We start from the raw sequence: 14,657 nt of genomic DNA, 5'->3' as shown, positions 1-14,657 counted from the left end.
AATCTAAAATCATAATTAATACCTAATCTAAATTACATTAATAATAAATAATATATAAAATTTTATAAACTTAAAAAAAATTAACAAACAACCTAAAATTAAAAAAAAAAAACGTTTTGAAAAAAAAATCGAAAAAAAAAAAATCCTAAACCGCAGTTCAAGCTGCGTTTCCCTTAAACGCAGTCTGAACTGCGTCTCGCTTCAACCGCAGCTTGAGCTGCGTTTCACATGCACCCCCCAATCGGAAACAACCGCAGTTCGAACAGCGGTTCCTTGAGGACGCTGATCGAGCTGCGACTCTTCCTAACCGCCAATCCACTTGCGGTTGCACAGTGTTTCTCCCATGCACCCCACTTCAAAACAACCGCAGATCGAACCGCGGTTGTTTGACGGACGCCGTTCGAGCTGCGGCGCTCCTTAACCGCAAAACAACTTGCGGTTCCACTACCATTTGCGGTTAACGGACCAGATCCCAGATCTACAACTACAAATCTACAACTACAGTGGTGGAGAAATACTTACCTTCCTGCTAGCTAGCTCGAGCTACTGCTACACTGACACCCCCACACGATAGCACCAAGTTACGAGCGAGCACGGAGGATGCACTGGAAGAAGGAGGGGATGCACTGGTTGGAGGGGAGGGAAGGGGAGGAAGACTGGTCAGGGAAGATGAAAATAGGGGTGTAGGGTTTTTTTGAATTGCGGCAGAGTTACTTTTTATAAACCCAAGACCATAGCCTGATAGGGGCACAGTTGAAATTAAAAGTGACCAGAGAGATGCAGGACGAGATGCAGGAGGTGCAGGGAGAATTACTCTTAATTACATGCTTGAGTTAAATTCCCTGGAATCTTTTGTCGTTGCGCGACGTTCATTATCGTTTCAAAGGAATTTTAATGCTTTAATAGCCCTATATGACAATTTTAATACCATTACTTTTTCATAACTGCCTTTTTTTTTCATTAGATAATATGAATTAATATAAAAATCATTCAAATGTCGTTTAATTTTGTGTCAGTTTGAAGATAATTGTATAATTATGACAATAATATTCTAAATGTGACTTCTTAAAGTATAAAGAAAAATAGGATTTGATTTAAATTTAAAGATAATGGTACTCATAGATAATAACAATGTATTTCAATTTAAGTTTAAAAAGTAATAAAAATTGTTCTAATTTAAAATGAAGTATCATATTTGAATTTGAATATAAAGATCCAATTATGCCATCAAAAGTCGGTTATTATATGATTATATCAAATGCACAGTTATAAACTTTATATATAATGTACATGAAAAGCATATTCAATATTATTACACCACATTATTCTCTATATTTATATTATCAAATATTCTCCCATGATAGTTGAAAATTTGTTCCTTTCTTACATCATCCTATCCTATCTTATGCTCTCATGAATAGGAATAGTAAAAAAATTTGTGCCCTCGGATATCTGCAGATAAAATTTGTAACGGATAATTGATATCCGCTGATATTTACTACTTGAAACGTGTGGATAGTGGGTATTTTAATATCCGCTTACAAACGGGTCGGGTGCAGGTATTATACTATCTGTACCTACGGATATCTGCTATCCGCAAAAAAATAAAAATAAAAATTTAATTTTTATTTTATTAAGTTAAATCTAATTAAAATTAATATTAATTTATATTTTATAAGTTAAATTTAATTAAAATTGTACTATATGAAATATAACGATCGAAATTAATTTTCATTCATGGACAATTAACAATTATTTATTAATAGGTCAAATTGGCTTACTCTTTACAAAATATAAAATATACAGCGGTATTGATTATTGATTATTGGGTTTGATTGCCTAATATACTGCACTAATTAATAGGTGATATTGTCTTACTCTTCACAAAATATACGGGGTATTAATTATTGATTATTGGATTTGATTGTCTAAAAATATACTGCACTAATTAATAGGTGAGATTGTGTTACTCTTTACAAAATATACGTATTAGTTATTGATTATTAGATTTGATTGCCTAAAAATATAATGCACAATCAATGGGCAATGGGCTTGCCTGCCATCTATAAATATACAATTGATCTCTAGGTACAATCTTCCTCTTCTATCCTAATAAAATTTAGACCTTTTAATATCTTGAGCGTCGCAGTGTAATATGAAAGGACGACTGTCGAACCAATTCAACCAAAACAAAAATTAAATTTTAATTTAATTTATATTATATTTTATATATTTTTTTGTAATTTTATTTAAATTTTATTTTAATAATTTATAAAAATATATTGTTTTAAATATTTGCGGGTATCCATAGATATTCGCGGGTTTTAAAATATCTGCGGATATTTTTTAAGCTGGTATCCATGCGGGTAGCGGGTCGGGTAGCAGATGAATTTTTTTTATTGGGTCAGGTTACGGATAGACAATATCCGTGCCCGACCCGACCTCTTGTCATTCCTACTCATGAATTATATACCAACACCACATCAAAAAACACATGACAAGTTAGAATAATTTTAGATTATATTAAAAATTTAAACATAGCTTTATAACACACAAACACCTCTTAACAAGTCATACATTACATTCAGGCCATTTCACGTATAGATAAGCATATGAAAATCTTTGAAAGACTAGTTTATTGAATAGACTTTAAGACTATAACTATATAATGATTAGACAACACCCCTTCCAAGAGTATGACAAGGTAAATTTTATCTAATGCGGTCAATCTCTTACCAATTGCACAGAAAAGAACCATCACCCGACTTTCACAACTAGGTATCTTTCTCTAGATAAGTCCAATACTTAGTAGAGTCAGGATAATCTCATATCGACATATGCCATCAATAACTTCACATATCACCATACACAATAGTATTCCTCCACTAGGAATAATTACATTCTCATTCCACATAATTCACATCAAAGCATAACAAATCTTTCAAAATTTAAACTAATTTTGCCATTGGATAATAGCAGATCCTCACCCAGCAAATTCATGTCTTGCTCAACTAGTGTCCCTTAGGAGGAGACTCGTCCAATGACCACAATACTTTCCCAACGATGCTACCTTAATGCTATTTGACTTTACTTAAAACCTTCTCGCTCAATTATATATAGGTTTGCTCAACGAAAGAGCATTGGGATTAAATTTCCTAAAAATTCGCCGAACGAGACTCTTTTGTTCAACAATCAAGCACACATCTTACTCTAAGGGTTTTTAGCATTTTCATACTTACCCAACTAGGCTTTAGCTTGCTCAACACCACTTTTGGCAAGCTCGCCCAACGAGAAATAACTAGCCTAGCGAGTTAAAGTGTTGGAGTTCTCGGACTTGTAATTTTTCATTCTTGCTCATTAAGTCATATGTTTGCCCAACGAGTCTACGTAATTCTACAAGTCATTTTTTATATGATTGTGCTCCTATGCAACCTACTTAGGATTTTCACTCAGTTGAAAACACACAAAATTTTACTCATACTACATCTTCAAACAAGTCCAATCAGGTCACACAAACAACTCTAAGGTACCACGACATAGATAATTCAATCACATATCAAACATCAATTCAATCATTTACTTTATACATTTAGAATCAACATTTTAAAACATATTTCATACAAATCATTACCATAAAATTCAACTTCATTAATCATCTATAATTAAATTTAAATCTAACTTCTCTTACCTATTGTAAAACACACTCGTGTAGGAATGTTCGTAGAACTTCATATCATCTAAAATACTCTAACTACATACTGAAAAAACTAAGCATATTACTAAGATCATAGTCCAACATAAATTTACTCTGAGCATATTTGAGACACATACATGAACATAACAGCTAGTTGCACCTCAATTTTAAAATGCCTCTAAAAATGGAGTAAAAGTGAACTTATCTTGTTTTCAATCATGACCGGACATTTATGAAGAATTGTGTGTGATAACTCCACTTTGATTCCTGATCACCAATCCGGTGAACAATTTAGTTAAAAATATAAAAAAAAAAGTTTAAAAAAGTTTAAATTCTTTTTAGTAAAAATAGAATACTTTTATAAAATAAAACTCGATGATTTAAAAAGCTATTTATAATTCAATTTTTTAATAATAAAATAATTGAACATCATATTTTAAAAACTATATCTACTATTTTTTTATACCTTTTCTAGATCGTAGCAACCTCGTTATAATTTTTTTAAATTCTTTTAAAAAAATGTAAAGTTACAAGAAACCAAGAACACTCTTATAAGTTATTAAGTTGTTTGTGCGTATATGCTTCGTTGGAATAAGGAAGGATAGAATATAATAAGTGAGTTAAACAAAAGAAATGACAATAGGAACCTCACATTTTTAGTACGAGTAAATGACTTCAGAGTGTTTATCAAATTATTACCATTATTAATTTCACTTATTGAATAAATAAATGAATAATCTTTTGAAAAATTAAAATTAGTTTATGTAAAATTAAAACGTAAAAAATGAAATATGTTCTATGAGAAAATTTCTACACATATAACTTATGATTAAACAAAATTCATTTTTCTCTTGCAAAAAGTTTATTTAAATATGAGCTTAGAGTTAAGCTTGAAATATTTTAAACCAATAACTTAGTTTTTATATTATTTTTTTTCGTAACACAATTTCTCATTTTCCATGCCCTTTAATATTATAAAGTTATATTTTATCAAAACTTTTCTCTTAATATTATTACACTATTTACTATACTTTTTAATAAAATATTCTATCCTTAAGAAAAAATAACGGGTTAAAAATCGATAAAAAAAAAAACTAAACTATAGATTGTTAAAAATACCCTCCTAATTGTAAAATAAAAAAAAAAAATTAATTTATATAAAAAATTTTGAAATAGGTTTTTCAAATTACTTAGTAGTTTTTAGTTTTCCATTTTTATTTAATTTATTAGTTTTCTTTTCCTAAGCTAACCTTCAAAGGTGTGGATACTTAGTTAAGGTAACATTAGTAAGTAACATACATATTAAGATAACTCCAATATATTATGATTACCTTTTTGTGGATTTTCTCCTAAAATGAAGGTAACTTCATTATTGTCCTTTTTGTACTTAAACCACTATTGTGAAGCTTTTTGACATATCACATCAGGATCTTCAATCCTTCTGCAAAAGCACGTTCTGAGAATTTTGGAGAACTTACTACCACTTACTCTTTACATAATTTGAGACTAGTAGATTTTTCTGTCAGTTAATATCATGATTATAAAATACTACATTTTAAGGCTATTTATTACTCTTAAAATTCTATTTGTGAAAGTTAAGTTATAAATTTACATATTTGTTTTACACTGATTCCAAATGTTTCCATTAAAATAACAAGTAGTCCTACATGTTCAGGAGTCAACATAATAGAATATTAACATCATTATTGAATAGGTAACATAATATGGATTATTCATTCATCCCAGAGTCATTAAAATTTGTCCACTAATTGTGACATATTCTCCAAATTTTAGGCCACATTTGCCACTTGCATTTTCCTAGTATTCAAAGTGGCCTGCAAATTGCAATGATGAGTGAACAATAAACAATTCCATTCCCCAAACGTAGTAGTTATTGATTTGATAAAATGCTTTTGACTGCCACGTAACATGTTTTGAAGTTATACTGGATAATTTACCCCAAAAGGAACATCTTTTTCATTTCAGGAATCTGAGAAGGAAAAAACAATAGAGTTGGATTTCTGCCTACACTTTCTATTTACAAGTTGGAACAAAAAATCAGAAGCATCCCAATAGGTTTTATGTCAATATATATTTACAACTTTCGGTAGATTTTGACAGAGAAGGGACTTTCACTTTTGGCATTCCTCTGAACAATGATGGCAATTGCTTCGTCCCTGTGCCATTAAATAACTTTGGATCTTCCAAAGGGGCCATGCGGTCACCAAAGGAAACCATCCAAAATGCCAAAAAAATCATAATGGCATTCACATATGGCCTCATAAGATGAAAATGATGAGATGATGGTATTCGCAAACATCCATTTAGCTATTACTGCACACATCTTCGGAAGGTGTGAAAACTGCTGGCACCAATGTGAAAGGATGATCATGGCCTTAGCAGTAACAGGAACAGCTCATGTGTGAGTCACTATGATGAGATTCCAACTGGCAATAAACAACTGATCATTATAAGAGCCTTGCAGTTGCTGAACCTGTAACATTTTGCAGTAAAATTGAAGTTTAAGATGATCAGCACATTAAGATATTCACAGTGTTCACAATTTATTTTTTTTCTCCTATAACTGCAATGAACTGTTAAAATCTGTTTTCAACTTTTGCAATCAGATTCCGGAATGTAGCATTGTCATAACCAAGAAAAGCTGCCAGATATGTTCACAGTGTATAATCATTAGAGAAGGGGCACAAAAGTAAAAAAAGTACATGCCTGAGAACTATTGATCAAACTTGTTGAAGAGAACAACTATTAGCATGTGATTAATATTATAAAAACAGAACAAAAAGAACAAGTATCTTAGAGAACATTTGATGCCACTGTTTGTCAAGTAGGATTTTTACTGATTCATTATATATGAGATTGGTTAAAGAAAGTGAATGGATAATTTTTCCCAAGAAGTTCCATACGGATAATAGAGAATGATATTTTAGCTATATCCCATGCAAACACAAGCAAATATTAGAATTTGCAGAAGTAGGTTCTATATTGGAACTAGATCACTCACCTCAGTCAAGTATTTTCAAGCAGATAAAAGCAACATTCCATTGCTGTTCAGTATGACATGCAGAAAGCTTTCAACTTTTCAAATATTTCAATTTCTCAAGAACCTGTTTCATTGACGGTCGAATAGAAAGAGTCTCTTCTGTGCATGTTAATGCAAGCTTTAAAAGGCCCAACAATTTTTCCTTAGGCCCTACTTCCCATAAAGTAGATGAAAATAGCTCAGAACAACGGCCTTCGGTCATTAGTAGCTCTGCCCATGGTACAATGTTGAATCCATTTCCATACTCAGAAAAAGATGGATCAAGTGACTTTCTTCCAGACATCAATTCTAATAACACCACACCAAAGCTGTAGACATCGGCTTTGTCAGAAACCCTGCAAGTGGTGGCATATTCTGGTGCAACGTAACCAAATGTGCCTGCAACATCAGTGGTGGCATGGGTCTCAGTTACCTCAAGCAGTCGTGCCAAGCCAAAATCTGACAGGTAGGCATTATGATCTTCATCAAGTAAAATGTTGCTAGGTTTGATATCTCGGTGAACAATCCGAGGAACACATGAGTAGTGAAGGAAAGCAAGGGCCTCTGCTATGTCTTTTGCTATTTTGTAAATAACTGGCCACTGAACATTCTTCCCTGACCTGTCATGTATGAAAGCTTCAAGGTTCCCTCCGGAAAGGTAGTTGTAAATTAAGAACATTTCAGCCTTCCCTACATAATATCCAATAAGAGTCACAAGATTCTTGTGTCGAATTCTTCCCAGTGTCCTTATTTCCGTTTCAAACTGTTGAATGCCTTGAAACCTACCTATGGACAACCTTTTTATGGCAACAAGAAAACCTGGGGACAGTTCTGCCTTGTATGTTGACCCAAAGCCGCCTGTTCCAATTAGATGCCGGATGCTGAAGTTTCCAGTAGCTGTGGCCACACTGTCATAGTTCAATTCAGTTGGAACATCTTGAAAGGTCACTACCTGTCGCCTCCTTATACTGCTAAGCCGACCAAATTTACTCCTACCAGAAAAGATTACCAATACTATTCCCAGAAGAGTGCACAGCACCACAGAAGCAGAAGCTACCACAACAATAACCAATGTCCTTAATTTTCTCCCTCTATGAGTATGATGCTGGATTTCAAGGGGGACGGGAAGAGAAGCAGGTGAGTCAGAATATGGATCAGGGCAAGGATGCAAGTGCGCATTTCCTTTGTAGCAATCACAGTCACTTGGGTGTTGAAGACGAGGAATGTGACCAGAAAGATTGTTAAAAGAAACATCTAGCTGCACAAGATTGGTAAGAGTAGAAAAAGTTAAAGGTATTTCCCCAGAAAGTTTGTTGTGGTCCACCAACAGAATTTCAAAACTTTTGGCATTTGACAAACTCGCAGGTATTGTTCCAACTAGAGCATTGTGAGACAAATTCAAAACAGCAAGGGAAGTCAATTGGCCAAGTTGGGTAGGAATTTCCCCTGTTAGATTGTTTCCTCCCAGATGCATCCGTTTCATGTTTTGAAGGTTTCCAAACTGATTTGGCAGTGATCCAGATAGCTTGTTCCCACTTAAATCAAGATGCTGAAGCATCACCAAGCCACCTATAGCTGGTCCAATCGACCCATCAATCTGGTTGTATGCTGCTTCAAAATCTGTCAACTTTAGGCACTCCAAAACCGACGTTTGGAAATTCCCACCCGATAGTTGGTTCACACTCAAGTTAACTGACAATGTCTTGAGCTCGTTACAGTTTGAAACTAACTGGTCCGGTAGAGTTCCACTGAACCTATTATTATTGAGAGACAGCGCATAGGAGACTTTACGATTAGCACTAAAAAGATTATCTCCAAGAGAGAACGAAGGCAAGGATCCCACAAAACTATTCCAACTGAAATCATGGCTAACAACAATAGTGTTATTCTCCTCAAAACCAGATCCAACGAAAGCATTCTTTCGAAACCTCCAAACAGGTAAATTAAAGTATTCATCATCACTAAAACCATCCAATTCTAGAAATGAAGGGTCTAGTGCACTCACACCGCAACTTTCTTTCCTAAATCCTTTAAGAGTGCCAGATATATTGTTTCTGCTGACATTAAAGTACACCATACAAGGAACACGAAGCTGCAATGAAGGCAAATACCCCACCAAATTATTAGAACTCAAGTCCAAGAAACTCAAATTCCTACACATCCCCAAACTCTCAGGCAAGACACCGGTAACATAATTCTGCACCAAATTGAGCACCCTCAGAGAGCACAACTCCGACCAGCCACTAGGCAACCGTCCACCAAGATTTGCCCTTGGCGCCCACAGCACCCTCAGACTTGGAAGCAGCAACACCTGATGAGGTATGTTCCCAACAAAGGCATTAAACTCTCCTCTAAAGCCATCATCGAATCCTCCATCATCACGATCCTCAAACAAATCAGTAAGCACAAACACAGACAGTTTCACACAATTAGCCAACTCCTTAGGGACCCTTCCAGTCAGTGAGTTTCTAGAAACATCCAGAACTCTCAGTTCAACAATTTGGCCAATCTCAGAAGGGATTCTACCTTCCAAGATGTTCCCATCAACCAAAAGGGTCCTCAAGTTTCTACATTTGCCAATTTGGGATGGAATCTCCCCAGTCAAAAAGTTACGAGACAACTTCAAATGCTTCAACGAATCACAAGTACCATTCAGAGGAATCACACCAGAAAACTGATTATTCGACAAATCAACGACTGTCACACTCCCATAGCCAATAATCCCACTCGGAATCGAACCAGAGAAGGCATTACCAGAGAGATTAACAAGTTTAAGAGACTGAAGAAAAGTAAAACTCATCTGGGTCGGGACTCTCCCTGAAAAGTTGTTCCCTTGCAGTTCGAGGACCTCGAGAAACCGAAGGTTCCCAACGGTAGCAGGAATCTCGCCGGAGAACATGTTCCCGACGAGGGACAGCACGCGGAGCTCAGACAAGTCGCCGACGGAGGGCGACAACAGGCCGCCGTCGAGACCGGTGACATTGAGGGAAGTGACTCGGTCAGAGAGGCCCCCTGCGACACCACACGCGACGGAGTGCCATCGGCAGAGATTGGAGGAGGAGCGGTTGGTCCAACCGGCGAGGATGTTGGAAGGGTCGGAAGAGACGAAGCTTTTAAAAGAGAGAAGTGACAATGCGTCGAGAGGAATTGAAGCATTGAGAGCATTTGCGTGATGCGAAGTGAAGAAGAGAAGGCACTGAAGAAGAAAGAGAAGATCCATGTTTCTCAGAGACAGTGTGAATAATGAAAATGAGAATGAAAACGAGTTGGCTTTTTCGAAAGATGCGAAATTTGTTTGTTAAGCCATGGTGGGTGAATCTGGTGGCGGAAATACGTCGGCGGCAAGGGTGGGGCCGGAAAATGGAGGTCCGGCGGCAAGTGAGAGTGAGAGAGTGAAGGAAAGAGATGTGAGTGAGAGTGGCAAAGCAGCGAATTAAGTTGAAAAGTTGTGTCCCATTTGGAGCGAAAACGGTAACGTTTCTCTCTCTCTCGATTTTCTAATTAAATATATATATTTTTTAACTTTATAGGTTTGTTTTACGCGCACACGGGGAAATGCTTTTGCGTTTTTCTGACTTAATTTTCATTCCAGCTTTTCCTTGGTTTAAAGTTTAATATAAAATTTTCTTAATAAAACGTAGAAAAAATGATTAGTTTATAACGAAAATTATATAGTAGTTTATTGAACATGAGGATCTAGAATATAATTTTTGTGGAACTTGATCATCTTTGTTGCTTCTTCCAGTTCCAACCACATGTGAATGTTTCATTGTTTTTTGGTGTCATTCTGTATTTAATTTGATGAAACAATAACCCATCAATGGCAAACCCGTGCCTGCCGCTATAAACATTTCTTTTTGGATTAAAATATTACCCCCCATAACAATATTAAAATACACATATATGCTATTAATATAAGCTTTTTTAATATGTAAAACAATATAGTATCATTTTAATTTATTTTATTCTTATGCAAGGAACAATTTGTGAGTGGCAAAACGGACTAATTTAAATATTTCTTATAATAATTTGTCTAGTATATATATATAATGGTATGATACATATAAGAAAACACAAAAGAACTTTCTTTGCTGGGACTGATAAAGTCTAAGTCATAGAAGATGACTTCATCTTAGTTTAATTAAGATTAACATTATAACTAGAATCTGAGTAATCAAGGATTAAGCAGAAATCAAAATACGCTAACAAATAGGCTTAAACATAGTCAACATAGACTTATTCAAGTAAAAATTCATAATAGTAGTTTACATGAGTATTATTTATATGACTATTTATTCAATTACTTATGCATTTTTTATTGCCTTTATGCAAGTACGAAGTGTCTTTATAAACACCTTCAATTAAAAGAAGTGAAGTATCAATATAGGCTTCAGTTAATTTAAAATCGATTTTCATAATTGTGTTAATAATTTTAAAAATTTCTGTATTTTTTAAAGACTTTATTTGATTGACGATAAAATTATATTTACAAAAAAATGTTTAGAACTAAGATAACATCACATGGAATAACAAGAAAAAAAAAAAGATGAGAATAAATTACAAAAAGACTAACTACTTATTTGAATATTGCTTCCTGTGAATAAAAGTTAAACATTAAAAAAGAGAATATGAAACCCACTTATTTATTTTACTTAAGAGGGGGAGAATTCAAATAGATTAAATTATTTTTTGTTTGTAATTAAGTCAAATTTAATTTACTTCAAATTGACTTTTTTTTTTATATATAAATTAAGTGATGAACTATATAGTTTAAATTCGAGATATCCAATCTAATGTAAATAAAATTTATAATTTACTATTTTTAATTAATTTAATTTTTAACTATAACTTTTATTCAACTAAACATATGATTATTATATAATTTGTTTTTTAAATATTTTAGAAGTTTTAAATGTTTACAAATTTTATTTAAAAGATTCCAAATTTTATGAATTGAATGAATAAAAAAAAACAAAATACAAATATTCTACTCATGGGATTGTTTATAAGATTGGACTCAACACTATTAGTTTACAATCTAATTTTATTCGGGCTAAGCATCCTAACCATTAAAATCAAATTAGATTCCTAAATGAAAAAGGAAATTGATGTGACATTTCGGATTTTCCTACCTCGTAAATACAGATATAGGGATGGGTTTGATTATGCGCACGCAATGACATCTTCAATAATTTTATATGAAATATTATATTACCTTGATATCGAGATCATTATAGAATTGACTTAATAATTATTTTGGTCCAATTTTTGTTAAGAATATTTAAAATGGTCACCATTTTATTTTTTTATTCAATATAGTTTTCAAGAATGTAATTTGTGTTCATTTTAGTCTTTTGTTTGTTCAATGTAATCCTAAAGAACGTAATTTCTGTTCAATTTAATCCTTATTTGTGATTCACGGAGTTTGTAAAAAGGACTAAATTGAACAAAAAAAGGACCAAATTGAATACAAATTACAATCTTTGGGATTACATTGAACAAAAAATAAAAATTAGGACGATTTCGAATTTTCCCAACAAAAATTGGGACCAAAATAGACATTAAGCCTTATAAAATTTTATGAATACAACATATAAAAAAATTTCAATTAAATAAGAGTTTTAAAATTAAAAAAATGTAATGATAAATATAGTTGTGAGAGTAAATTGTAATAATATATATATAGAGGTTTATTTATTGTGAGACACTGATAGATAATGTTTTTTAGAAATACTATCTATTAATAGATAGACTCACGTAGATAGCGCTATTTATAATAAAAAAACGTTATTTATGTCATTTTTTGTAATAATGTTTAGGTAGTTGAGTCTCATAGACGATCTTGTCTTAACACAAAGTTTCAGGTACTATGTGTCTCCCTACTAACAGTTATATTCCTCGCCTAACAATCATATTTTTGAATGTGTCAATAGTCGGTTGATGAGTGTGACACCCGGGCACTGACGAGGGCGGGGAGTGATCGTCGATACAAGAGGCATGGAGTGCAAGAGACACAGACAATGAGTGACTCCTGGCAGACTTCTAGTGGAAGGGACACATGGAAGAATCGAACATATACCATAATGAGAGAGATCTAAATAGTGTATAGGTATGGGACTATACAGTTGAAGAATAGCTTAAAGGAATTGATTTGGCTACTCATATCAACAAATGCATTTGCTTTTCGGTAGCCTAACGTATAGGAACTTCATGGTTAAGCGTGCTTAGCTTGGAGTAATTTAGGGATTGGTGACCTTCTGAGAATTTTTCTCGAAAAGTGTGCGAGTGAAGCCTTATGTTGATGTGTGGGGGCAGTCAACAGTCCCTCTAAGTTGTCAGGGCATTACAATGATTTTTCCACTTTAATTGAATATTTTTAATTAGGATTTATTATAATTGGGTTTATTTAGCACGAGATAGAAAAACATGTTAAAAATAGTTTTTTAGTTGCATAAATATTCTCTCATGTTATTTCAATATTCCATGAAATGCTAAGCATCTGGGGTTGATTCTGGTGTAATTTCTTAACTAGATTATGAGGTTAGATGAATAAATTTGTTTGTTATTTTGATTCTTGTTGTAGTTTATTTTTATCTGTCTTTTTTGCTTCTTAATCAAGTAAAAGTAATGATTTTTACATTGCAGCAAGTTAGCATGATGTTAAATCTACATAACATATCAATCATATGAGTCTAGTGCTGTCAAAATGGGTTGAAACTCGTGAGCCGACCCGGCCCACCACGGGTTTGAGCCAGGTTGGGTTGGAAAAAAATGTGAAAATTTTGATGCTATCAATCATATGAGTCTAGTGCTGTCAAAATGGGTTGAAACTTGTGAGCCAACCCGGCCCACCATGGGTTTGAGCCAGGTTGGGTTGGAAAAAAATGCGAAAATTTTGATGCAATTCAATTTGCCTGGCTCACTAAGAACCCGGCTCATCCGGGTTGAACCCGTGGTGAGCCGGGTTGGCTCACCAACCCACCTATTTTTTTTATTAAAATCAAATTAATTAAATTAATTATTTAGAACCTTTTTTTATTGAAATCAAATTAATTAAATTAATTATTCAGAAAGTAATAGAGCCTTTCGTTGTGCTGCTGTCTATTCAAAAGTTCCCCTTTACAAATCAAATCCTAAATTCTCCTCTACAAATCAAACCAAATATTATTCCTCCATTCTTCCAGAGAATGTTGAGGCACTCATTTTAACTCAAAACTAATTGTATGGATTTAAACTAACAGGTAACATTAATATTATTCTCACATGTCTTTAATTATTTATTACTTTGTGTTTCAATATTATTAGTTAACACTACTTTTTATTGTATTGTAGATGGAGATAAAGAAGAAGATGATTCAAGAGAGTATAATGTTGTGGATTTGTCCATTAAGGACTCCAATTTAATAGATGGATACTATTATAGATGGGATATTTCAGGAATATATCATTTGTTTTATCTTATTTTTAGACCTATCTACAAGCATGACAATTTTATCTTGTGCTATATATTTTTGTTAACGGCTATATGTAGTTTCTTGGTCAAACGGTTGTATATGTCTCATTAAACTAAATTGGCAAAATTTTATGCTTGATAGCTTAGAACATATAACAATAGAGTTCTTTTGTTTCATTTTCTTTTACATCAATTGGTCCAATTATTACTGTTTCAATTTGATCGATCAAAGTAACATGTTATAAGAATCTCATAAAAAGAGGGTGAAAAAAAGTTAAGTGAATCAATGAGCCAACCCGTATAACCCACCAACCCGTGGTGGATCAAGTTGGGTCGGGCCGAGTTACCTATTTTGACAACTCTATATGAGTCCAAGGGTTTTTAATTTTAATTGAGAAGTTACTTTGATTAAAGTTAGAAACTTTCATGTGATTGAATGTCTTTTTGCCAATAATTGAGAATGTACTTTG

The 14,657-nt window shown here is 33.4% G+C and overlaps 1 protein-coding gene across 1 annotated transcript; it reads right to left on the bottom strand.

Moving 5' to 3' along the window:
- Positions 1 to 5,647: 5,647 nt before the first annotated feature.
- Positions 5,648 to 10,233, bottom strand: LOC106753977 (LRR receptor-like serine/threonine-protein kinase RPK2). Its single transcript, XM_014635897.2, has 2 exons — positions 6,717 to 10,233; positions 5,648 to 6,188 (listed from the first exon to the last, which is right to left on the bottom strand). The coding sequence occupies exon 1, from the start codon at positions 9,952 to 9,954 to the stop codon at positions 6,787 to 6,789; it is 3,168 nt and encodes a 1,055-aa protein (XP_014491383.1). The 5' UTR covers positions 9,955 to 10,233; the 3' UTR covers positions 5,648 to 6,188; positions 6,717 to 6,786.
- Positions 10,234 to 14,657: the final 4,424 nt, after the last annotated feature.

This window comes from Vigna radiata, unplaced genomic scaffold (genome assembly GCF_000741045.1).
Source record: "Vigna radiata var. radiata cultivar VC1973A unplaced genomic scaffold, Vradiata_ver6 scaffold_7, whole genome shotgun sequence".
Taxonomy (NCBI): Eukaryota; Viridiplantae; Streptophyta; class Magnoliopsida; order Fabales; family Fabaceae; genus Vigna; species Vigna radiata.
This window is presented reverse-complemented; position numbering and strand designations above follow the sequence as displayed.

Bases quoted from the DNA above. Each gene is read 5' to 3' on its own strand.
- LOC106753977 (XM_014635897.2), bottom strand. From the start codon at position 9,954: ATGGATCTTCTCTTTCTTCTTCAGTGCCTTCTCTTCTTCACTTCGCAT.